We start from the raw sequence: 25,892 nt of genomic DNA on the forward strand, positions 1-25,892 counted from the left end.
TAGCCTATTCTTGTTTGAGTTTTCAATTATGCTCTCATGATTTTGAATCTTGCACCTAACAATTATCCTAATTTACAAAAAAATAAAAAAATAACTTAATAAATAGAACAGTGAAACTAATAAATACTAAACTAAAACTAAGCAATTTCAAAATATAAAAACTAATAAAAACTAGTAAATCTATCTCTAAAAGAAATTAAAGCTAAATTAATTTGAAAAAAAAAAGCTAAAACTAATGAAAAATCTAAAACTATTAAACAAATGTAGATATACATATATGCAACAATGAATGTGCTAATATAGACAACTTAATAATTCAATGAGAGGGTAAAAAAAATAACATTAAAACAGATTTTTAGATTTTGTTATTTAATATATCCAACACTGAGCTAAATATGGTTTGCACATTGCCACATCAGCAACTTTTGATTTGCTATGGACTTTAAATGGCTTGACGGAAATGCAACATTAAATTACTGATGTCTTTTCATACTTGAAATAGCCACACCAACTAAAATTGAAAGTCCAACTGAACCCACTCTCTGTATATTATTATAATGAAGTCAGATATTTAAATGAGAATTCTGACCTCATGACCGCACAGACATCTCCAGTGAGGTTCCTCCTGCAGGAGGTTGAGGTCAGGTACTCCTGAGGATTCAGCCGGTAAGTGTCAATCATGAAGTTACGATAGGCAAGATAACTACAAATAAGAGAAAAGGCAATTTAGACAGCAAAACAAACATGAACTAAAGAACCACAAAGAAACACAACAGGATGATGCATGTTGATCTTATATAAAAGTCTAGTCTACATGACAGAAGTACAAGGTTGAACGTACATCTCCGGAGTCTTCGATTTGTTTTTGCCATTGAAGAACTCTGGCAGGGCACGTCTCTCAATTTCATGTATACTGGAAAAAAGGACATTTAATATGCATTAAACTTTATGACTCAATTCAATTGCACAATGCATAAAACTAATAGATAATGCATGTGGGAGTTTCAGAATTCTTACACATTTTCCAGAGTTAAATTTAAACACTTTAAGCACTTTCCAAGATGTACAAATTATATATTTATATAAATATACATACTTTGTCACATTATATCAGATGCCATTTGTTACAGTATTCTGTTGTATAGAATTCCAAGAAAAAAATTTAATGGCATTTTCTCAAATGCCAACTGTAATTTACCATTTAAATAACTATTTTAAACTATAGTGAATTACATCATAAAGTCAGTTAAATCATAAATGTCATCTATCTTTCTTCTCAAATGTATATTTTGTTTAATTTAAGTCATTGTTTACTTATGAAGCGGTAATCTCCATTCATTTTGTCTTCTCCCACTGCTTAGGGCAGAGTAAAATAAAAGGGTGGCACATGTTACAGGCACTATTTTTTTCGAATAGTGAATTTTGATTATTTATTTAATACGATAAATTAAGAAAGCAACACAACTACATTTTTAAGCACTCATACAATCCCTGGAGTTTCTCTGGAGTCCAATAAATTGAGAAATAAGGCTAATTTTACAAATTTTTAAATTCGGTTTTTTGGTTATGGAACAACATTGCTAATTGTTCAAAGCTCTCTAAATCTCACTGCAAACGAATAGGATTGGTTTTTATTTTATGAGGTCTAATTATTCTTATTTTAAAAGGTAAAAAATATGTTTACGAAAGGTCATTAAAGTGTCATGAGACCAGGCCCGTGCAGAAACCGTCCAAAGGGCATGTGCAGGATAAATTTTTTGAAGAGCGGGTACTAAACAGCTGTGTTGTCGCGCGCGTTCTGATCAACTGTGTTGTTGCGCGCCTACTGAAGGGCGGGACCGAGGGTGTGTTGCGTCGCGAGGGCACTTTTGATCATTTTGGAAGGGCACTTTCTATCCAAGACTAAAAAGGGCATGTGCACTGCACAGGTTGAGCCCTATGTGTGCACGTGCCTGCATGAGACTAAACCAGATTACACATCACAGACAAAAAAAGCTGGAATTCATTAATGTTTATTGCTAATTTGGTTTCTGTCTCAAAGTTATTCATGAGACTGTATGTCCTTATCCTATGAGAAGCTGCTTCACCACAGCATGCAACAGTTCATACTGTAAGGTGGCATGTAGTAATCCAGAGATTCTTTTATGGATTGCAAGTGATTGTATATTTAGCCTAGTATGAATTTCTGCCAGGTCTAACCCCAATTTCTGCCAGCTAGTCACACACAAAATCAGTCTACATTTCAAGCGATCAAAAATGTGCTCAAATCGAAAACGCTGCAAAATACACCCCCAAGATATTAGACTTGTATACAATTTATAATAATATCATTACAGCACATGTAAGGACAGATTTAATACCTGTTATAGTCAAACCAGGCAGCATAGCTGGGGATGATGATGTGATGGGTTTGCTCAGTCACGTTGTCCTCAGAGTCGATCAGACGATTGACCTCTGCTTTGCTCTGTTCATCATCCTCCTATCAATTACAGTTTATAAACATCCTTTCACAACAGTTTGACTCGCTGTGAATAGTTGGGCACTAAAGACATTTTTTATTGAAAATATAAATTTTATAGTTTACATTTTACCCACTTTATATAAAGTAGAATTAATTACTATGTATTTTCATTTAAATTAACCATTTGGTGTAATACACTTATATAAAATACACGTTTTCACATTGTACAAATATTTTAAAAATGATCTGTATGTAACTGCTTCTAGAAGTGATTTCAATTTGAGTTTATTTGCATAGCGCTTTTCACAATAACTATTGTTTCAAAATAGCTTTACAAAAGGTGCACATTATTGTATAAGAAAACATAAGAATTGTCATTTCAACTTTTTTTAAACAAGTAGTTTAAACATGCGGCAAAAGCCCTTTTTGAGAGTATAGGTTGTTTACACATGACATCATTGATAACTCACGGAATTCAGATGGAGGCCAGGAAGTGATTCTTCCACATAGGAATTGCTATCAGAACATCAAAATGTTTCTGTTTCATGTGGTTTATAATTGTTTAAATCAGCTAAAATGAGAAATGCCAAACAGCTTTTACAGACTTCACTTTATGAGCAAAAACTTTGGGGAGAAACAGAAGAAAAGACGGCATGTAATATGAAAGATTTTTTCAGTACATCGTTATGTACAAATTTTTTTGAAAGGGATAATTCATTTGACAGCACCAATTAAGATTATATACAGGCATAGCTATGTGTATAAATATGTTGATGTTTTATATAAAAATCAGATACAAACACCACCACACGTATACAAAATCCAGAAGAAAATAAATAACGCACCCTGCCATGTGATCGCTGCAATGAAATCGGCGGTTTGACAGAATAAACAACCGTAACGTGAACAGAGATGCGCAGCAGCAGTAAATGTTTGTTAACAGTAAGTTTATCGACCAAACAAAAAAGAAATGCAACCCCTGTGAGTAAAACTAGACGGTTATTATTGTAAAGCACTTTTCCCCTTATAAATATAAATAAATACTAATGTAGACTATGCGTCCACAGTTTTGTGTGGTTTTATCTGTTATTTCGTGAAGTCTGGATGATATAATCTTATCTAGATAAGGGGGAAAAACTATAGTAATTTATAAAAACATTTTGAACCACACAGTAAAGCTTAAAATGTATACAAATATTTGTTAAGGAATACAACAGAATGTAGTATAGTAAACTGCTAGACTGTAATAAATACTGTAACGTTAGTTTAAACTGTGGTGCATTGTGATTATTATTGCATAGAAAGCTGAAGCCTACTAGATAATTTTTAATACTATTGACCACAGCAACAATATAACAACAACTCAAGTAATAGTCTATAGTATGCTTCAAAAGACTATAGTATTTTTTCATGTAAAAGCTTTCAGTAGCTACCACCTTGATGACAGCCAAATATTTTTAAGTTCAGAAGAAAACTCTGCCCTCTTTATGACATAAGGATCATGCCCAACATATGTGGTTATTTTCTATTTATATCTCCTATAAATGTGGTATAAAATGGCACAAATTTGGACTTTCCTCTATGTCTACTGTTCAGTTTTTTTACTTCCTACCCTCCATCTGAATTTCGCACATCACCAGAACCACGTGACTGCAAACAACCTATAAGCATAGTTAACCTGCACTTATATAGTATATCAGTGATGTCATTATGTACATGTTTAATGAAGTATTTGCACTTCACTGCAAATTTCTATAATTATTATATCTAGAACTAAACTGTTGATCCATCCCTTACACCATAACCCTCCCCTTGTCTTACCAATATCACCAAACCTGTTCCTGACTTTGTTTCAAATCTCAATAACACCATAAAGGTTGTGTAATTCAATATGAACACAATAAATACTTATTTTTAGATGCAAGTGCCTAGTATTTAAGCCAACTTAAGACAAAATGCTGTGCAATAAATATAGAAATGGTAGGACTTCTCAAATTTACTAAAGATAAAAAAAGACTACCTTGCCACCAGATGTCACAGAGTCATCTTCCTGGTCATCTAAACCAGCAAAAAAAATTAATATATCATTAACATGCCATTGAAAATGTATATTGTATTAATATCCGAAAAAAATAAATAAAGACTGAACACTCACCTAAATCATTGTGAATTCCACCCTTCACTGGTGTGTTCTCGCTGTCCTTTTTCTGATTGACTGCAGGCAGAAAGACAGACGATGTCAAGCAGAGGAGATGATGTATCAGACAGACACGAGTCCAATGCAATAAAAATGTAAAAGCTTTCAGTGTAAAGTAGGACAATGAAAGTAGGGCTGCAGCCTGTAATAGCAAAGAGCCTATTTTAGCCATGCACTGAATTTCCAAGCAAACAGGAGTTTTAAAACAGGTGCTTTAAAATAAGGGAAACAAAATGATAGTTTAGGTCTTAAGGTTTATTTTAACCAAAGTGATTTACCAAGTATGATACTGAACAGGGATGATGCGTTTACACTAGTGCTAGAGCAAACAGGACGAAATGAAAACGATTCTTATCCATACTGGCATTTTTACTGATCTGATCTGTCCATACTATACAATCTTAAACATGATACATGACCATTCACACTGGCTGCACAATATATTGTTTCTGGGGATGCACCAATCCAGATATTTGGATCGGATATTGCTTTGATACCGCATATTTTTGTAGGATCGGGTATCAGCCAGCTGGTACAAATCCACATCCAATCTTGTGCGTACGCTAAATTCTGTCTAATCTATGAACCAACAAAAGCCATGAAGGTACTATAATGTCCCAAATGTTCTGAAGCCATTCTATAGTTAAACGTGAAGTACAGATGAATATTCAAGTGGTTAAATTACATTCAGTTCAGCGTTTGTCGCCGCAGCACCTGTCAATTATTCTTCCTTCATTCACAATTCAAACTGGTGTTACATTTGTTCATGACAGCACGAAAAACTCTAAGACTATTTGTACCTATTAATCGAAATATCCAGTGGAGAAATGCATTTAGTTTTGGATTAAATAAGTTCACTTTGACCTGCAACAAGGAGTTCATTGCGGTTTCTAAATCATGTTGCACTGTGTCTTTTAGATCAGCAGATCGCATTCGCAACACTGGAGTAAAGCGGGTTATTACCTGCTTTTCTCACACAAAGTAGGCAGACGTAACGTGTGACTTCTGTAAAATTCTCACAATGAGTATTTGTTCTCTCATCCTTCTTACTAAGTTTTACTTTCAGTGCTGCGAATAGTTTGTCAAGCCTGGCTCAATGTGGTCAAAGTAGTTGATTCAATCAATAAAAGTGAAACTGACTGGCACAATATGGATTGTCATTAACTGAAAAGGCAATGTTTATTAAGTAAAACTGGCCTCAGACAGTTTAGTTTAGTCTGTGTCAAAGCTGCAGGAAAATATCAGGCTTGCTGAAAGGCTGGTTATTTTACAAACGAATAACTAGTCAATAGTGGTAGCCCATTACAGGTTTCAAAGAAAAATCTGTCATAACGAATGCTCAAATAATGTAGCCTAGTTTACAGCAAGCAACATGTTTTTAATTAGATGGGTCTGTCATTTTTACTAAAGAAGATACATTACTTGAGTTTATAACCAGAACTATAGAAACTGTATTATGCTTTAAAAAATCCATTTAAAAATGACAGTATCGGGATCAGATCTTTATCATTAGATACTCAGAATTTTGGTATCTGGATCGGTTCCAAAAAATGGTATCAGTGTATCCCTAATCATTCCAGCATCGATGATGCAATGTGCAAACCTGCAATAGTCTTAATTAATTCATTGACTAACTAATTAATACAAATGTGCTTTAATTAGATTTTTATTTCGTATATTTCTGGATAGTTTTGTAAATTTCATGCAGATGCACTTCCCTACAAACTCATCCCAATCAATCAATAAATGATGCATTATTTTCAAATAGTTACTTAAGTCATCTTGTGAAATTTTAATTATTAATCACAAAATAAAATTATTTATTAAAAAAAGTCATTTTCTTCCAATATTGTTTTCTAACTAGCCATACACACATCTTGCTGACATATATAGGTAATATATCATTCATGTAATGGTCAAATCAGGGAATGACAGCTAATAGTCTAGAACGGTGTTTCCCAACCCTGTTCTTAAAGGCACACCAGCAGTCCACATTTTCAAACTTTTCCCAACCAAACACATCTAAATCAATTCATCACATCATTAAAAGAGCCACCAAAACCTGAAATGAATTGTCAGATGAGAGAGACATCTAAATTATGTACTGTTGGTGTGCCTCCAGGAACCTGGTTGGAAAACACTGGATACGTTGAGACGAGTCAGACAGAAACTGTGGATAGCTGTGCCTCCATTTTCAAAAGTCCACATCAGTTTTCCAACACTGAAAGCCAGAACTAAAACGGGGTCTTCTGCATTTTCAAAACACTTTTGTGGGCTGGAGCATAAAACGTGTTTTAAAATGAGAATACACTAGTTTAAATGGCATTTTAGGTAATCCAAGGTAAATAGTGCTTTTGCACTGCATGGTATGGATAACTTTAGGGTTGTGTCTCTTTTTGGTAACACACTAGTTAAGGTTGCAATTGACTATTACCTATTCTAAAACATAATGTGTAAACACTGCAGATCAGTGATTGGTTAGAGAGAAGTCACTAGCTCCTAGACAATAGTAAATAATTATCAAACATTATCAAAACATTGTGACACAAACCTACTAGAATTAAATAAATAGCCATCATTTTAAATGAGAGTTGCATGCAAATGAAAATGCTTAATTCACTGTTATTAACCAAGTAGCAAAGTAGGAATGACGACAAGTCATGGCACAACTACAAGCATGTCTATAACCCCATGCACTTTGTGCTAAACCGCAGTGAAAAAGCAAACCGAGCAAACGGAAAGTGAACCAAAGAGACTGTTCCACAGAGTGTAAAACTGTCTTAAGTGTTGTGAAGTTACAAATCAAGAGCTCTGACCATTTTTTGGCAATGTAACTTCCTCCATTCCCGGCACAGGAGAGGGATCTTCAAGGTCCTTTGTTGAATCTTCATCCTGTTCGTCATCAATTGGTTGTCCACGCCGCCTCCACTGACTTCCAGGATTCCTTTTAGACAAAAATTCACAAATTAGACCACGCTGCAGCCTAAATTGTGAACTAAACTTTTTGTTTATGAAATTGCTTTTATTAAGCAGGGATGCAATAGTTAAATGTTTCAGAAAAGATTTTCATATTGTTACAATATTAAATATGTTGTTCAAAATGAATAAATTACAGTTTTAAGCAGAAATACAATTTTTTTTATATACGTTTATGTATATAGACAATATATTCAAAACAAAATTACTTTTGGAATCAAGACTAGCATAAAAAGTCAGTTTAATGTGACCTCTTTAGCTCTTTTAACTTGTTTGCTGTGTCTTCTAAAATGATGTGCTATTTAATAAAGCATCTCTCAGTGTTTTAAGAGTTCTTCTTTAGATTTAGAATGTCCTATCTGAATCTCACACTGCCTACACATACTGTATATAACATTCGGGTCTAGAGTGCCATTTCATAACTGTCTTTGTTTATCAGCTATCTTTCTCTCCAAATATGATTTAACTTGGGATCGTTATCATGCTGAAAAATAAAACTATAACAAATGATGTGCTTTCTATTTAGGAATTACATGACAACCTGAAATTAAAACCTGTCTGCACTTTTCAGCATTCACAATGCCAATTCAGGCATTATTGACAACAGCTCTGGCAGAAATGCAGATCCAACCAAGACAGAAACTCTACAGAATGCTATTTTTCATTCAGTCTTCCATCTTTCTCTAACTTCTTTCCCCTATTTGTCTATATGGGTGTATTTTAATAAAAAGAATGAGAAGCAATATATAATGCCATCATACCCTCACTAAAATATCTAATTTACCTGGGGGCCTAAGACTTTTGCACAGTACTGTATATTTTCACTCATTTTTAAGTTATAGCAATTTCATATTTGCACATTTAGGTGACTCCAGCATGATCATTACCCTTTCTTGCCCTTCTTGCGCGACTCCACAGGGGTGCTAGGTGGAGATGGAGAGCGTCTCCTCTTCTTGCCAGCAACCAGGGACTTGCGTTCCTTACGATCGGGTGTACGGGAAGACTGATCAGAACCACGGCGGGGTGAAGGATGAGAGAAAGAGCGAGAGAATGAGAGAATGGAACGGTTTTACACACAAGGGGGGAGGGGTGCTGAGGGGATTTTTGGGTGGGTGGGCGGGTGAGGGTGAGGTAGCAAGGAAGAGCTGTAGAGGATGATTGACAGACACACACAGACAATGACAGAACAAACCCTGCCAGGACCTCACACATCTGGCCTGACAACACAACAAAAATCTACTATATCTATTTTTTTTTTAGCACTCATGTATTTGAGTCTCTTACCACATCTTCCCCTGGGAAGATCCGCTGGCGGAAACTCACAGGCTTCTTGTTCTCATCTACTTCATAATCTTCCTCATTCATCCACTCGTTGAAAGCATCGGTGTCAATGACCCATTTAGCATGCACCTGAGGGGATCACAGAATGTACTGAGAAAACGCTGGAAAATTTTATCTGAAGGCTGATTTATACTTTCGCCTGGTGCTGCGTAATAGACTTCTGCTGACTGGGCATGCACCTCATGAAACTTGTCTTTCTTATAGTAATCTTAATAAACTAGCCCACGTACGGTGAACGATAGCCGTGCACAGTAGCACATAGGCGCGCAAAGAGGAAAAATAGACTGCTTGCATCAAAAAGGCGCTCGTATTATCACGCAATGATAAGAAATAAAATAGATCAAGCCACCAAACGCATGAAAACAAAAGTATTGACCGTGGTTTTAAAAATGTAAGGAGTAGAAATCACAGATCTTTGTGTAAACATGTCAGAAATTAAAGTAAAAAGTTGTCAAAAAATAAGTAGAGAATAAAGCACTGATACCAGAAAAATCTACTTAAGTACAGTAACAAAGTATTTGTACTTCGTTCCTTCCCATCTCTCCTCAAATTATATGCTAAAAAGGCAATAATGCTCCAACATTTCTGACCATTATCACCAATAAAACCTAGAAAAACAGGGCATCAGTATATTGTAAACTGATAGGTTCAAATATTCTTCTCCAGCTATCAAATAAATAATTTGTTGCTTCATTTTAGTTTTGTAACTATCAAATAGTTTTAAACTCAAAATTGTAATATATACATCAGAGTAAATACTATGAATGGTGGAAAAAAAAAAAACATCTGTAATTGTGTATTAAAACAACCTGGGTCCCCACTTTTGTCACAGCCCCTTGGCTTCAACGAACTCATCCCACAAGTTTTTCTAAACTTTTTTACAAAAACTTGCAATTTCTAGCCAGGAACTATTGCCCATTTGGTTATCCCTATGATCATGCATGGATGATCATAACGATGTCTGTACAGGCAAACCAAAATCCCTTTAAAGTGATTCATATTCAACTCAAATGAAACACGCTCTGTGTCTCAAAAAGTTGCATGCGCTCCGCCAGCAAAAGCATGAAGCACGCACCCACAGGCATCCTCTGCAAATACCGTGATGACATCACAACCGTGCACACACTAAAATGAACTAGCGGATGCATCGAGTATAAATCAGCCTTGTGGCATCACTTACAATGCAAATACGTTTCATAATGTAAGGCAGTGGTTCTCAAACTGTGGTACGTGTACCACTAGTGGTACGCGGATATCCTTCTAGTGGTACGCATAGGAATCAATTATGTCATACATGTACATGTTACATATATTTCAAAATTTATCAAAAATAATTTATATATGAATGGATGACATATAGCGTATATTTCTTAGGTCCAGGCAATGTTTCCAGGTGTTTAAGTACAGAACCTACCATTTGTAACCTCTAAAAGCACAATTAAATTTAAATGTTGACGTTTTTAGTTTATTTATTTATTTATTTATTTGTTTTTTACATATAAGCACAGTGCAGTGTTAATGTTCAGACTCTTTATAATGTTTAAAGTGGCTGATAATAATAAATATTCTTAATAATAGGAATAAATGTGCCACATTTTTTAACTGTGATGAGCTGTAGCTGCTTTATTGGGCCCACTTCGCTACTGTATTTCAATACTATTCATTATGGTGGTACTTGGAGAGAATATTTTTTCTGAGGTGGTACTTGATGAAAAAGGTTTGAGAACCACTGATGTAAGGCATCTGAAGAGAGTTTAAACTACTTTATAGACTAACAAAGCATGTATAGGTTCTCTTACCCGCCATGGCTTCTCAGAACTTGGAGGATCCTCAACATCTGCATCCACATCACTTGTTGACACCCATATATCGTAACTACAAGAAGAAGAAAAGTCAACTTTAATGTCAATAAACAATTTTTCTTTATCATGGTCAACAGTACGGGCAAAAGCTTTGTTTTTATACAAACTAACAAATTGGAATTTTGCATTTGCAACAACTCACAAGCACAATTTTCATCCCAAAACTGTTTCTTTTATGAGAAAGGTGGCATGATAGCAGGATGTCTGATGTTTGGACAATGTTGTGAGACGGTAATTTAACAGATTCATTTTGATGCAAGACTTTGATATTTAAAACAACATTTACATTTGTGTGCATTAAAACTGGCGCACTGTTTGTAAAGCTTCCTTCTGAGTTTCTTATTGCATTTGAGAATATATGTTTTAGGCACAAAATTGAGCTCATGCAATTTTCATTAAGCATTATTTATGCATTTCAAAAACATGGATAAAACTAACCACAGAAATGTGCGAAATACTTTATTTTGGGGTGAATTATTCTTTTAAACCTAAAGCATCATTATGCTTTGCAGTACTACAAACCTGTCAGGGTAATATCCCCAGTGAACAAGCACTTGCTTGTCTTTGCGCATAACAGGACGCAGCCATTCCTCTGAAAAGCAGGATTCACAAATTCAGTTTACGAAAAACATCAATTATAAATGACTGAAGAAAAATGACCAAGTTCAGATACTATAACAACCAAAACCAACCTTCCTCCATCTGGGTTGGGGAGGGATAAATAATATGAGTGGCCTTTGACTTGTCTTCAGTGATGGTTCCCTAGATGAGACAGGTAAAACATCAGAAACACCATACGAATTCAAAAAAGCCTTTTCAATCATTACCATTTATTTATTTTTTTACCTGATGTCTCTTAATGATGTCTTTAAGCTTGTTGGCTTGCTTCTGCTCAACGTCAGACACAATGTACACAATAGGTCTGGTCAAAGAGTTGTTCTGCAGGACAAAAGAAAAATACAACATGTAGAAAACCATGAATGTAATATATTCAGAATTATGTAGACCATTTGTATAAAAAAAAAAAAATGAAAGAACTTTTTTTTTGTTTTTATATATATTAAGGTGTTAGTTTGGCTCTTTTAAATCTTTTGGTCCAATTCAAAAATAAGATATACAACTGATCTCAGTTTTAGAAATAAGCCCCAGATTTCCAGGGGTCTTGGTCTGCAAGCCAGGGTTTGAATAGCACTGTTTACAGTCATAAAATAAATGCCAATACCAGGGCAAGCAGAGCCGAGAACCAAACCTGACAGGCATCAACACACCACTTGACGCATGCACAAGAATCTCTACCTGAACAAGAGTCTTTTCAATAGTCATGAACATCTCCACATTTCTATCCATTCTGGATGGGTTCTGAAGATCAAACCTCCTCCTGAGAAAATACAGACAAAGCAATTTTAAGCATACTAGGTTTGTGAACATGACAACAATCAAGTCAACCCTTCCTGAGGTTCAACTCACCAGCCCTGCTCGCTTTTGAATTTGTATGCAGATCCCAAAATGTGGCAAAGGGCTCCTCCAGGTTTGAAGTCCAGAAAGCTCTTTGCCTTGAATGATAGCAACAAATACATAATCAATAACTATATACATTTATTAAAGAAATTGCACCATTTGTATGCATTATAGCTCTATAACAGCCATCCAATAAGTTCTGCTGTTTAATGTGTGACCAAGAACACATTAAAGGGTAAAAATGAAAATACTGCCAGATACTTGCCCTCATGTCATATAAAATTATACTATAAATGATGATCAATATTTATGTGAAGATACCACAATAAATATAGCATATCCATTTTGATGATCCATTCCACCAATCTATTTGTGAGACAATAAATAAGAAAAATAGCCAGATCGATTAAAAGTTCAAATGTTTTTTTGCAAAAATAAACCTCATTACTTATTTGTTGAGCAAAAATGTTTGACTTTCAATGTGCCATATCTGATGTCTTGTTTAATCACACAACACTCTGAAACACTTGATTCTGATTGGTCAGTTGTGACTAAGGTTGTGCAATATAGACAAAACAATAAAACTGCGATATTTTTTCAACGATTATTGCGATTGCGGCAACTGTTTTTGAGTTTTCAAACAAGCTACATACACACATTCTAAATGTATTCATTGCACAATAAGTGCATAACAAAACATTTCACAATGAAATAATATAGTATTAGGTTAAATAAACAAAACTGTAGTAAAATTGTCTTTAAAACAGACAACATATAATAAATGAGGTGATAGTCAAGTGTTGCTCTTCACAAAGTCCCCATAATGCTAAAGCTTTTTTTAAACCTTCAGAAATATTTTCTTCAGTGTGATATTCTGGGAAGAATGCTGTTTGTAAACATCGACTTTTCATTTCAAAGTTGTCATTAATATAGTTGACTGTTAAACTCATTTACGACTCCATCGTTCTGCTGGACCACATATCGTGTCAACTGATCATGTGTGCGAGATGGCAGCAGTATTTTTTGTCAAGTGTTTGTATTAGTCTTCGGAATTGGTCTTTACTGACGATGTGCACAGGCATCATATCTTTGCATACATGATAGGTGATTGCTTCTGTCATTTCTTTGTGCCGTTTTGATCCTTTCTCATAAGGCACAACGCTTGCAAATGCTTAACCAATGAATACTTGTTCAGTCTGTTTGGGCTGGTTTTGATGTGTGCATTTATTTGTTACGATAGAGTTTGTCGACATGCATTGATCATACAGTTTTTTATGACGCTGTTTTAAGTGTTGGAACAGATTTGTAGGATTGCTCAGTTTTGCCGTAAAAAACGTTTCACAAGTCTTACAAATGACCTTGCTCTGTGACACATTGTCTCTCCTGAATCTTAAATTCTCCCAAACAACTGATGTTGAATTTCTCTTTGGCACCAAATAACTTTTATTCTGACCTGCACCCGTATTTTATGTTCTTTCCTCACGCTCAACTTCGTTGTGTGCGGAGTGAGCTGGTTAACATCTTTCTCCAGCTCAGCTTAGCTGTATTTGCGTGGTGCACAATGTCAGCTGATTGGTTAACATTAAAATCATGCACACAAGAACGTATTCTGTATAAAAATCTAAATAAATTAATAGATTAAAAATTGCATGCGCTTAAATCACGATTTTTTTGTGATTGCGATTAATTGTACAGTCCTAGTTGTGACATTTCAAGTTGTGTTATTCTTTAATAACAAGTCATCAAACATTTGGGTGCTGTGATCTAACTCTTTGTTGTTTCAGGCAAACACAGCTAGTCATCTTTTGTTACCTACAGTTACTGAATGAATTAAAAATTAAACTTTAAGAGAAATCTGGTATTGATATTACTGTGCATTTGTGTCTGTGTTCATCTTTTGCTTTGTTTTGAAGTGGTTGTAATGCAAAAGCTTTATAAGATAAGGAGCTAATATTATTATACTACAGATGACAACACTTACTGAAAGCTAAAACAATACTGCAAATCCAGACTTACAGGTAGTTTGGTGAGGGCAGGATTGCTGACTCTACGTCCAAATGCATCCTCTTGAAACTGCAGCAATTGCACCACCAGTGCAGCCAATGTTTTGCTTGTAGGAGAGTCAGTCTGGACATGCTGCAGAAAAAAACAAGTCCTATTAAACACAAGCAATTCAACTAAGAAACAAAGCATTTGACTTTTCCAGTGAAATCATTACACCTGGAAGTAACAATACATGTAAAACATACTATCTCCAGTCAATACATGCTTCTGCAATTCTTGGATAACACAGTGAAGTAATTAAATGATCTAATGAACAATTATGACTTAAATAAACAAGCATGTTTTAGCTTTAGGTACACATCAAAACTAAATAATTCAACTAAACATAATGCCATTGTAAATCTTTTTTAGTAAAGCATTTAAACAGTGCATCACATAACTGTAGGACAGTTAAATTGAACTCTTCAAATGCGTTCTTTCACATTACAGTAATATCTTGAGCAAATAAATTATAAATAGCATCTATGCAAATTATTTTCTTTGTTCTCTATTTCTAGATTGTGGAGTGCCACTCGATCAGATCAAAGACATGAAAAGAGATGCCAATCCTGTGAGGACTTGAAGAGATGATGCCAACCATCAGAGATCTTCAACGACAACAAAGACTTAAGACACAAGTACACTTCATCGAACATGTATTATTATCATCCTTATTATTAATGTAAATATTGATTATTTTGTAAAAAATAAATCACCATATAACTGCATGTTAACCATGTTTATACACTGCCAACTGTTTACACAACTCATTAACTATTCTGATTTTAACTGTAATGCCTTTTGTGAAGCTACTTTGGGAAGATAATTGTAAGCGCTATACAAGTAATCTTGAATCTAAGTGAACACTGTGTCATTTGTGACAACTTGAATCACCTTGTAAATACCAAGATGAAATACTTTCACAGGTAAATACACAGCTATATATTTATGAGATTTACATAATCACTGTTCCATGGCACTTCTGTTAAAACAATATTAGATAGTTCGCCCAAAATTTATATTCACTCACGCTCAATTGGTTCCAAACCTTTGTAAGTTTCTTCTGCTGAACACCAAAGATGATAATTACTTTTAAGAACCTGTAAGCATTCACTTTCATAGTAGTAAAAACAAATACCATGGAAGTCAATTGTCACAGGTTTTTAGAATTCTTCGAAATATCTTCTTACGTGGTTTACTGAAGAGAGAAAATCATAAAGGTTTGAAACAAGTGGTGAGTAAAGGATGTCAGAATTTTCATTATTGGGTGAACTATCCCTTTAAAGGTTCAGTAAACAAACTTCTGCATAAACAACTGATACATTGTGGTGCTAAATACATTAAGAACGAATGGAAGACACAGTTTTAATAAAGCAAGTACAAATAAGACGAACATAAACACGGCAGTTAAGCAGATTTTAAGACATATCCTCATCATGGCAGATCTCAGTCAGCAACGTTAGCGCGCGAGCTAACTCAACAACCCACAACACTGCCGCTTAAAACAACACAACAGCTAAACTTGCCGACTAAAACGCCAGTACGGATGCTGAACACAATCTGCACGACTGCTCTGGTTCGACCCTGTCAAACAACCGACAATAATTGCGAATAAACAACAAGAAATCGCGCGTGCCGCTTCTTGTAGCTATTGTGTGATGCGCGCGCCCCCATTCAACGGGCGCCTCATGAGCAGCAGACCTTCTTATAATGTTTCCCGATCCACAAGCGAACTGTCTCCAACTGGGACACCGTTTCCGAGCTCTCCCAATACTTGGAAGATGGCCCTCCGTCTTTTTTACGTCCGATCGAGGAACCGGCGCCCGTTTGGCCGGCAGATGGTCCTCCGGAGCCCGTTCCGCCCGCTGCAGTCGCCGCTGTCGCCATTGTTTCTTTATTAGCGATAGAGGCTAGTCCGTGGAAAATGTTTAAAACAGCACTGCGTCTGCGCAACGCCGACACAGGAGTCGTTGCTCGAAGGAGATCTCGCGAGAGCTCATCATTGCGCGTTAGAGACCAGTCGAGACGTAAATAAAAATAAAATAAAAATAAAATAAAATAAAATAAAATAAAATAAAATAAAATAAAATAAAATAAAATAAAATAAAATAAAATAAAATAAATATCCAACTAAAGAATCAAAATAATAAAATATTTAAATAATATGATGATTACTAGTTTAGAGCTGGTTTACACTCTAATGCAGTATGCAATTGTAAGTACGCTTAGGAATCGAATTTACCAAAATCTTACAAATACATGAGATACTTAGATATTTATATTATTTTAAAGAATTTTTTAAGAATTTCAGATGTTTTAGATATTAACGAAAATTGATTGAGTTATTTTTATATTACATTATTTTATATAGTATTATATTTATGCATATAACTAATCCATTTTTATGATTTAAATAAATGATTTAACACAATTCTCGGAAGCTATGGAATTAAAAAAAATTATATATATATATATATATATATATATATATATATATATATATATATATATATATATATATATATATATATATATATATATATATATATATATATAGTATAATATAATAATATAATATTTTTGTACATCATGCAAATAAAAAAGGCAAAATGTAGCATATTTTGTAGCCATGAGAAAGTTTTCATGTGTAATTCCACCGCTGAACATCATAAGTCGCTGTAGACAATGAATTTGTCCTTGGGAAAGACTTTTATGTAGGTCTACTGCTATATTTATTTATTTTCCCTTTTTCTTTCTTATTTTCGCATTTATTACTTTTTTATTACTTTTTAAATAGTTTTTTTTTTTTTTTTTTTTACTTTTTTTACTTTACTTTACTTTACTTTACTTTCATTCTTTCGAGTTAAAAATAACATATATTTTTACAGAAAGAAAAAATTGTGCCATCTAGTGCTTAAACAGGGTTTTACACTTTGAGAGTCTGGATCAGGTCTATGGTCTGGATGCAGACTCTGCAGTTGAAATCTGCAAGGCACACAGCATACAGCAAAGTTGGCCTACATCTTGACCCACATTTAAAATACATTTTTATTCATTTCAAATAAGGAAAACAATTCTACCATTCAGGTTGCTTTGAGAAAAAGCACGCCTTTAGCACACCTAAAACGCAACGATTCATTGATTTATCCATTTCATTGCAGTCATGACACAAAAACACATCTGGCTTAGTTCAAGCTCAGTTATGGGCTATTGACTTGGCTGAGATTTGGCCCAGATATGGTCCGTGTTTGGTCTTTGTCTGGAAGCCAGACTTGGTCCAGTCACCGTAATTTACTGCAGCATGTGGGCCAAGCAAAAGCTGATTGTGTGGGCCAAAGCTGGGCCAAAGAAATTTTGCTTTAAGTGTTGTTTTTTTTTTCACCTCTGTCCCCATTAATTCGTACTAACATTGATTATTGGGATAGTTGGGGAAAAGAGAAACATTCAGAAACATTCATGGCAGAATATAAAACTAACTAAACAAGTCAAAGTCAAAGCAAAATACACAATTTTAAAAAATTATAAGTGTACATTTATGGCAAGCTGTTTTAACATTCATTCATTAGTCGCTTATTTCTCAGGGGTTGCCACAGCGGAATGAACCGCAGATTATTCCAGCATATGTTTTATACAGTTTTATACAAGCCCTTTCAGCCACTCAGAACTCCACACAGAAATGCCAATAGACCCAGCCAGGACTCAAACCAGCGACCTTCTTGCTGTGAGGCAACAGTGCTAACCACTGAGCTAGTTTTAATGCTAAGCTAAGCCCAATTTTAGCATTTCTTATTGCATTAAGTAGCCAACTACAGTCATTATTCGTAGACTATGGTGCTTACCAGTGCTTTTTCTAGGTACTTTATGTAGCCTACTCATCAGATTCTTCTTATACTAGCACTTATTCATTAGATACTGGTTTGATAACTTCTAGTCTTTTTGGTGCTAGTGATGTCACTGTGATGGGTAGGGTTAGGGGTGGGGTTAGGTGAGCGCATTAAAAAGCATTGGATGCAGTTCAGATTGCACTGCACCAGGTCTGCACCCAGACCCATGTACAATCCTAGCCCTAGACAAAGATATTCTAATTACACTTTGCCTAGATATCTTAATTACACACATCAAACCATACGGAACATTTTCCTGTGGGAAAAATTATCATGTAACTTTAAAAAAAAAAAATTAAAGCATTCCAAAGCCACAGATTTCATTTGCATTTCACATGTAACGCTTCTGAGATGCATCATAACGTACTTTTAGATTTTCTGTTTTTAAGCTCACTTTAGACTAGATGAAAGTAAACCAAACCAAGAATGAACCAGTTCAAATTGATGAAACACTCAAAACCGATTAACTTTATTAACATGCATGCAGTTACTCAAAACAAATGATGCATGCAATGAGAAAGTAAAATGTAGCCTAATCAAAAGATAAAATAATTCAACACAAACTCATAAAATTTTGGAAGCTGTAAAAATCCCGTCCAGTTATCTATAATACATTTCTTTATGATATAGATAAGATATGATGACGTGAGACAAAGGTTGAAGGTTCATTTCAAGGTAGATCTGTCAAACGTGATGTTGATAAAAGTATCCTGAAAAAACAATCCCTTTCCTAAACTCTCATATTCTCATAATGTTTATTTGTCCTAGATTAGCCACACCTTTAAATGATGCTGTTTATTACACTTGTCTCCTGTGCTTTGCTTATATAAAAGGTGATGGGCACATTTTTCCCACAGAGTCATCCTTGTCTTTTCTTTGGGAGAACATTTTTATAAAGGTGAGTTAGTTAAACTTAACATTATTTTATTTATTCATTGATTGATTAAAAATATACACAAGTTTGTGTGGTGTTCTAGCAGTGGGTTCTATTGTCGCATACTGAGTTGTTACTACGTTTTTGGTCTATTCTGTTACACAATCTAATGAATAATCAAAGTAATAATTGATCACAGTTTAGGGATCACCAAACTTGTTCCTGGAGGGCCGGTGTCCAGCAGAATTTACCCCCAACCCCAATCAAACACACCTGAACAAGCTAATCAAGGTGTTACTATGTATACTTGAAACACCCAGGCATGTGTGTTGAGGCAAGTTGGAGCTAAACCCTGCAGGGACACCAGCCCTCCAAGACCAAGATTGGTGACCCCTGACTTATATTGCACATTTCCATAATGTTTTTGCATGACATTTTTAACTTCCAATCCTGTTTTTCTAAATCTTAAAACAGTATAATACCGATACATCAAATCAAGATATAAAGTGCATTATACCTTGAAGGGGATTCACCCCACAGGTCATTTTTCTTGACCTGTTATTCCTCTCTTGCAGAGCAATGGAAATACGTGTTTTTGTCCTGCTTCATATTTTTGTGATGCCATATTTTACAGACACAACTACAGCTAAAGGTAAAGATGTCACACAATAGTGTTTTATTGCATTCATATTTTTTTTATCTAAAATATTTAACAGTTTTATAATTGTACCTCATTATAAATGCATTCAAGTCAAGTCAAGTTGAACTTTATTGTCATTCCGCTATGCAAAGGTACACAATATATCACTGGGGTGGTACTGTACCTTTTTAAATGGTACGAATTTGTACTTAAATGGTCCATATTAATACCTCAAGGATAAATATTAGTACCTAAAAAGTACAAAAGTGTCTCGCTTAAAATTTGTAGGTACTAATATGTATTCTTGAGGTATTAATATGGACCTTTTTAAGAACAAACTTGTACCTTTTGAAAAGGTACCACCCCAGTGACAGGTCGTGTATCTTTATTTCTGAGAGTGTACTTATGTGGACACACAGAGAAACAAAATGTTGTGTCTCGCAGGACAACGGTGCCAAATGAATAATCTTACATACAAACACAACACTGGACATAAGAGCTATATTTAAAGACCTATGCATAACTAACATGTAAGATACTTAACAATACTTAACCTATGCATACCTAACATGTACTATAAGATGCTTAACAAGACAGGCTATACAAGTATTTTCACATGAGGCTGAACAATGTTGTGCAGGATATTGTGCAAGAGAGGTTTTAAAGGTGAATATTGTGCAAAAGAGTTAAGGTTGAAGCAAGCATTGCAGCATGATTGTGGTACATTTAGTAAACATAATTTCCTTAGTCTTTGTAAGATAGAGTTTAAACAAAGTGTCAGGTGCATAAGAGAGAAGAGTGTTACAGTGTTTTTCCAGCTTATAAGTTTTCAAATTTTATATTTATGTGTCTACATACAAAGAAAATGCTACCTCTTGACTACAGTCCTTTGTTAATTGCAGCTAGAAATCTGGCTTTAAGTGGCAGGGCCACACAATCAGACCTGTTGAAAAATCCATGGACAGGAGAGGCCCTTGCCAGTAATGCTATTGATGGAAATCGTGACCCAGATTTTTACCATGGGTCTTGTACTGCCACTGAAGTACAAGATGATCCGTGGTGGAGGTTAGATTTACTAGACACATATGTGGTGAAATCCATAACAATAACAAACCGAAAAGACTGCTGTCCTGAAAGACTTGATGGAGCCGAGGTTCACATTGGTAACTCTCTGCTGAACAATGGCAACAGCAATCCACTGTAAGGAAACCATAGAGGAAAAGAGATCTCTCAAAGACCAACATGATCAGGCAATATTATGCAAATCTATTGTTGTTTCTGTGCAGGGCTGCAAAAATTTCCTCAATTCCAGCTGGAAGATCCCTCACTTTCAAATGGAAAAAAGGCATTTCAGGTCGTTACATCAATGTAATCCTTCGTGGCTCCAATCGAATTCTTACCCTCTGCGAGCTTGAAGTTTACGGTTATCCGGCTCCCAATGGTGAGAATATAACCATTCATGCATTGATCAGAATTTTATCCACATGAAAACAATACTATGGTAATTTATAGTAAATATAGTGTTAAGAGCCATGCTATGTGTATATGTGTATTTCAAAGGTTGGTAATAGTATTGATTTACAAAACGTAATGAATGCTATAGCATACTGCAGCATTAACTATCATGAACTGATAAACTTTAATAAATAATGTATTTATTTATTTATATAGTGCATCCGTAAAATATTCATAGCGCTTCACTTTTTTCCACATTTTTTTATGTTACAGCCTTATTCCAAAATGGATTAAATTAATTTACTTCCTCAAAATACTGCACAAAATACCCCATAATGACAATGTAAAAAAAAATGAGTTTTTGGAATTGTTGCAAAATTATAAAAAAAAAAAAAAAGCTGAAAAATCAAATGTACAGAAGTATTCATAACTTTTGCTCAATACTTTGTTGATTCACCTTTGGCAGCAATTACAGCCTCAAGTATTTTATTTATTTTAAATAAATTTGCAACAATTCCAAAAACTTTTTTCACATTGTCAATATGGGGTATTGAGTGTAGAATGTTGAGAAAATAAATGAATTTATAGTACAGTATTAAGTCATTTGTTTATAGTTCGTTGTTGTATTACCACAGCAACTGTATAGAATTATTACAACAGATGAATGCAGGTATTTTGCATGGTCACAAAAACACTGTACACTGTAAAAAATATCAATGTATCTGTTTTCTGTATTTTGTGATTCATGTTTTAAATTTTTTCCCCATTTATTTATGCTTTTGATATACATATGCTTTTGATTTTTGATCCTCGATCTTTCTTCCATTAACATTTAACATTGAAAAGAACTTTGATTAACATTTTTAATAGTTTAAAGGGATATATTGTCGGGATTGGTGTTGTATATTTCGGTATAAAACCTTGTAATAAGCTTTCAGTTTCTGTTATTTTACTGACTTATTTCTCTATATTTTATTTCTTATACATTAAACTATTTCAAACTACTAAAATCAATAAAATAATTGCATAATATGTCAATAAAAGTCACTTTGTTAAACGTGTTTGTCAAAAAAGTCAACAGAGCATAGATCAAGACTCCTTAATGCAATTCACAACCGTTATTAAGTGCAAAACACTTTTGAATCACAAAATATGTAAACTCTTAATTAGCAGATATTTCCTACACTGTAGAATTGTTTTTTTGTTGTGTAAATGTTTTTTTTTTATGGGAAAACAGAAAGCAGAAATGTCCTCCTTGTATTTCTTTATTTGAGAAGAAAATAAATTCAGTAAAGTGATCATTTAGATTGAACAAAGTCTACAATTAAACAACAATAACTGTGAAACTCTTCCATTGATGTAGGTGAAAATGTAGCTTTAATAGGTAAAGCTACACAGAGTTTTCTCTATGGAAATGGTTTTGCATCTAATGCAAATGATGGGAACAAAGATGGTGTTTACACTCATGGATCCTGCACACACACTCACAAAACCCTCAACCCCTGGTGGAGACTGGACCTGCTGAAAAGGCACAAAGTGTTTTCGGTGGTCATTACAAACACATTAGACAATCTTCCTGAAAGATTAAATGGTGCAGAAATCCGAATTGGAGACAATCTGGACAACAATGGCAATAATAATCCCAGGTAACAAAACTGAGCTCCAAATTTTTTTGTTATCCTTTAAATAATTAATTCATTTATTTTCCTTCGGCTTAGTCCCTTATATAGTAGATCTTAGGAGCAGTGATAGTCTTCACAATTTTAAATCACGTCTAAAGACCCATCTTTTTTAGCAGGCTTTTACTTAATTTTTTTTATCATGTTTTTATTATGTTCTTTTATATTTGCTAATGCATTTTAACTTGTTTGGTCAATGATTGTTTTTAGTAATGTTTAAATTGTTTAGCATGTCTGCTGATGCTTACTGTAAGGCGACCTTGGGTGTCTAGAAAGGCGCCATTTACAAATAAAATTAATTATTATTATTATTATTATTTATCAGGGGTCACCACAGCGGAATGAACCGCCAACTATTTAAGCATATGTTTTATGAAGAGGATGCCCTTCCAGCTGCAACCTAGTACTGGGAAACACCCATATACACTCATTCACACACACAAGACAAATTTTATTTACCCAATTCACAATAGCGAATGCCTTTGGATTGTGGGGGAAACCGGAGCACCCAGAGAAAACCCATGCAAAAACGGGGAGAACATGCAAACTTCACATAGAAATGACAACTGGTCCAGCCGAGACTCGAACCAGAGACCTTCTTGCTGTGAGGCGACAGTGCTAACCACTGAGCCACCATTAAAATAATTGTAAACTAATAATTTAAAGATTTACTTAAACTGTTAGTTCACCCAAAAATGAACATTATGTTATTAATTTCTTTCCTTCATGTTGATCCAAACCCCGACACCCTCGTTCATTTCAGAACACAAATCTGAGTTCTCCCTAATACACCCTAGACAGCAAGATTCTTATTCAATAATCCACAAAAATACCAACAAAGATCCTCAAAACAGACCTTATGCCATTCGCACGTCCAATACGATGAGATCCTGAATTGTGTTGATTCTGGAATATAATTTCTGTTGGAAAATGTAATTCATACCTATTCCCTAAACCCAACCATAACTGTAAATTATTCCCAAAACCAGAGGGGAATAATAGTTGAATAACAATCATGTAGTAGTGCATATAAGCAACCATAAGCTTAAACTTAACATAAACGGTTAACACATATTTAAATTCTGATTGGCGATTGTAATGTTGTTCCAGGATCAACATGTTAATCCAGGAACATGTCCTATTTGGTAAAATCAGGTTAGGATATGCCTTCTGTGGTTCAATCAGAATATTATGAAGTTATGAGAATACTTTTGTGCACGCATAAAATAAAAATAGCAACTTTATTCAACAGTTTCTTCTTCTCAGTGTCAGTATAGGGTGCACATTCCCAAATAGCGCTATGTTCACATATTATCGAATATTTTATGAAACATAGTAAGTTGTGTGTCTGAGGAGAAATACATAATGTACACATATGTACAGTGCGTTTTCCTGTATTACAACACTTTAAAAAATTATTGCTGCCTAAATGTTTTTAGTTGAATTAAATGAGCTTCTCTAGTAATCTCAACTTACTTTAGTCAAACTGATGAAAAATATTATATTAAACCTGATTTACTTATTAAAGTGTTCACTTATTTGTTGCCATGATTTTTTTTCATAATTTTTTGCAGTGAACTAACTTTTAAAGGTCTTATGAAATAAAATACAGTTTTTTAGATGCTAGTATGAGTATTGTTAGTTTTTAGGATTTCTAGTGGGCTCCAAAACAGTGACAGAATTTGCGTTTAGAAGATATAAAACTGATATGAACATGTAAAGCTTGTACAATGTCCAGTCCTGATGATGTATTTAAATGTATTTATTGAACATTATAGAAAAACATGCTTAGCTTACTTTACCTGTGTGTGTCTGTGTGTACATTATGTTTGTTTAAAAAACGTATTGCTAGCTATTAATTACATTTAATTGCATTTAATTAACTGCATTTAGCTCAATAAGCTTCTTATTTTTACTCTTCCTTCAGATGTGCTACAATCGCTTCCATTCCTGCTGGTTTCTCCAGCTCTTTTGACTGTGATGGGATGGAAGGACGTTACGTTAATGTTGTTATTCCAGGACGAGAAGAATATCTAACACTGTGTGAGGTTGAAGTTTACGGATCGCCACTGGACTGACAAAATGATTAACCTGTATGCTTTTCACAATCTAAAGTGTTAGATTTATTAATTAAAACAGTTTGCCAAAATAAAACCTTAAGAGTCAAAAAGAAATAAAGGAAAACTAATTTGTACTTTATATGTCTGTGAAGAACATTTAAAATAAAAATAAAAACTTAAATTAAAAAAAAAATAAAAGATAAAAAAATAGAAACATAGAGACATTTGTTGAATATTATCTGCACTTTTTAAAATAAAGGTTCTTTTTGCCATTGATGGAAACGCCTGCCTCTGTTTTTGCTCTTTATTGCAAAGGATGACTTAAAAAAATAAATTGATGAAAATGTAATAATTAATACTGCTTTATTATATTAAATAGTGGAAAGTAACTACAGTACACTCAAAAAAGATGTTTGCTGTTTGTTACCTATTTAAAATAAGCTAAAAACAATGTAACTCTTGATTTAGGGGGGAGATAGCTTAATTGATTTATGTTCAATCAATTTAAATTTGTAAAAACTAATTAGCTAACTTAATTTCTTCATATTACTCCAACACAAATCAGTTGTTTGGAACCCAGCATTTTCTTTTAGTTACTAGCTGAGTAAATTTTTGTATTTATTTTGTTTTATACGTTTTTTGATTATAATTAAATTGGGGTACTTTTACCTGTACTTGAGTTGTTTAAAAAAATAGTGTCAATAAAGAATGAAAAACAAGATAAACAATAGGAAATGATCTGAGGAGAAAAATAAAATAAAAAAGAATCTGAGAGTGAAGAGGGCAAAATAATATGATAGCAGCAATTTAGAGATTTAACAGATTATACATATTAAAGGTTGTGCAAACTGTATTTGTTTTAAGTGCTTTCTTGTTAAGTGAATCTGGAATTGTAAGTAAATAATTTATAATCTCTTTCTTGCTTTTGAGGAGTTGCAGTGTTATTCTGACTAAAGGAGCAA

The 25,892-nt window shown here is 34.1% G+C and overlaps 2 protein-coding genes across 5 annotated transcripts in view; one reads left to right on the top strand and one right to left on the bottom strand.

Moving 5' to 3' along the window:
* smarcc1a (SWI/SNF related BAF chromatin remodeling complex subunit C1a) overlaps positions 1–16,243 on the bottom strand; it is a 37,773-nt gene extending 21,530 nt beyond the window's left edge. For 2 of the 4 annotated variants that reach the window (XR_012392488.1, XM_003200246.7), the window contains exons 1-16: positions 16,040–16,243; positions 14,312–14,431; positions 12,305–12,390; positions 12,134–12,215; positions 11,684–11,776; positions 11,530–11,599; positions 11,360–11,429; positions 10,775–10,850; positions 8,919–9,044; positions 8,522–8,637; positions 7,475–7,602; positions 4,617–4,676; positions 4,482–4,519; positions 2,361–2,479; positions 842–913; positions 590–703 (exon numbers count right to left, since the gene is read on the bottom strand). Coding sequence is in view for 3 of the 4 variants with exons in the window: in XM_003200246.7 (XP_003200294.1) it covers positions 590–703; positions 842–913; positions 2,361–2,479; positions 4,482–4,519; positions 4,617–4,676; positions 7,475–7,602; positions 8,522–8,637; positions 8,919–9,044; positions 10,775–10,850; positions 11,360–11,429; positions 11,530–11,599; positions 11,684–11,776; positions 12,134–12,215; positions 12,305–12,390; positions 14,312–14,431; positions 16,040–16,225 (1,556 nt within the window). In the remaining variant the exon portion in view is untranslated. Of the gene's footprint in view, positions 1–589; positions 704–841; positions 914–2,360; positions 2,480–4,481; positions 4,520–4,616; positions 5,229–7,394; positions 7,603–8,521; positions 8,638–8,918; positions 9,045–10,774; positions 10,851–11,359; positions 11,430–11,529; positions 11,600–11,683; positions 11,777–12,133; positions 12,216–12,304; positions 12,391–14,311; positions 14,432–16,039 lie in introns of all 4 variants that reach the window. The other 2 variants (XM_005158282.6, XM_073926581.1) reach the window with 2 other exon arrangements.
* A 2,834-nt stretch (positions 16,244–19,077) lies between these two features.
* On the top strand, positions 19,078–25,209 carry si:ch211-215k15.4. Its single transcript, XM_021466995.3, has 6 exons — positions 19,078–19,120; positions 19,672–19,748; positions 20,639–20,936; positions 21,023–21,177; positions 22,555–22,837; positions 24,798–25,209. Exons 2-6 carry the CDS (start codon positions 19,676–19,678, stop codon positions 24,946–24,948), a joined length of 960 nt encoding a protein of 319 aa, XP_021322670.1. The 5' UTR covers positions 19,078–19,120; positions 19,672–19,675; the 3' UTR covers positions 24,949–25,209.
* Positions 25,210–25,892: the final 683 nt, after the last annotated feature.

The sequence above is a fragment of the Danio rerio genome, chromosome 16, assembly GCF_049306965.1.
Source record: "Danio rerio strain Tuebingen ecotype United States chromosome 16, GRCz12tu, whole genome shotgun sequence".
NCBI classification, from domain to species: domain Eukaryota; kingdom Metazoa; phylum Chordata; class Actinopteri; order Cypriniformes; family Danionidae; genus Danio; species Danio rerio.

What these genes read in the sequence shown, in the direction of transcription:
- si:ch211-215k15.4 (XM_021466995.3), top strand. Translation starts at nt 19,676, where the DNA reads ATGGAAATACGTGTTTTTGTCCTGCTTCATATTTTTGTGATGCCATAT. An exon ending in AATGGCAACAGCAATCCACT is followed by an intron (nt 20,937 to 21,022) that starts GTAAGGAAACCA and finishes GTTTCTGTGCAG; the next exon opens with GGCTGCAAAAATTTCCTCAA. An exon ending in CGGTTATCCGGCTCCCAATG is followed by an intron (nt 21,178 to 22,554) that starts GTGAGAATATAA and finishes CCATTGATGTAG; the next exon opens with GTGAAAATGTAGCTTTAATA.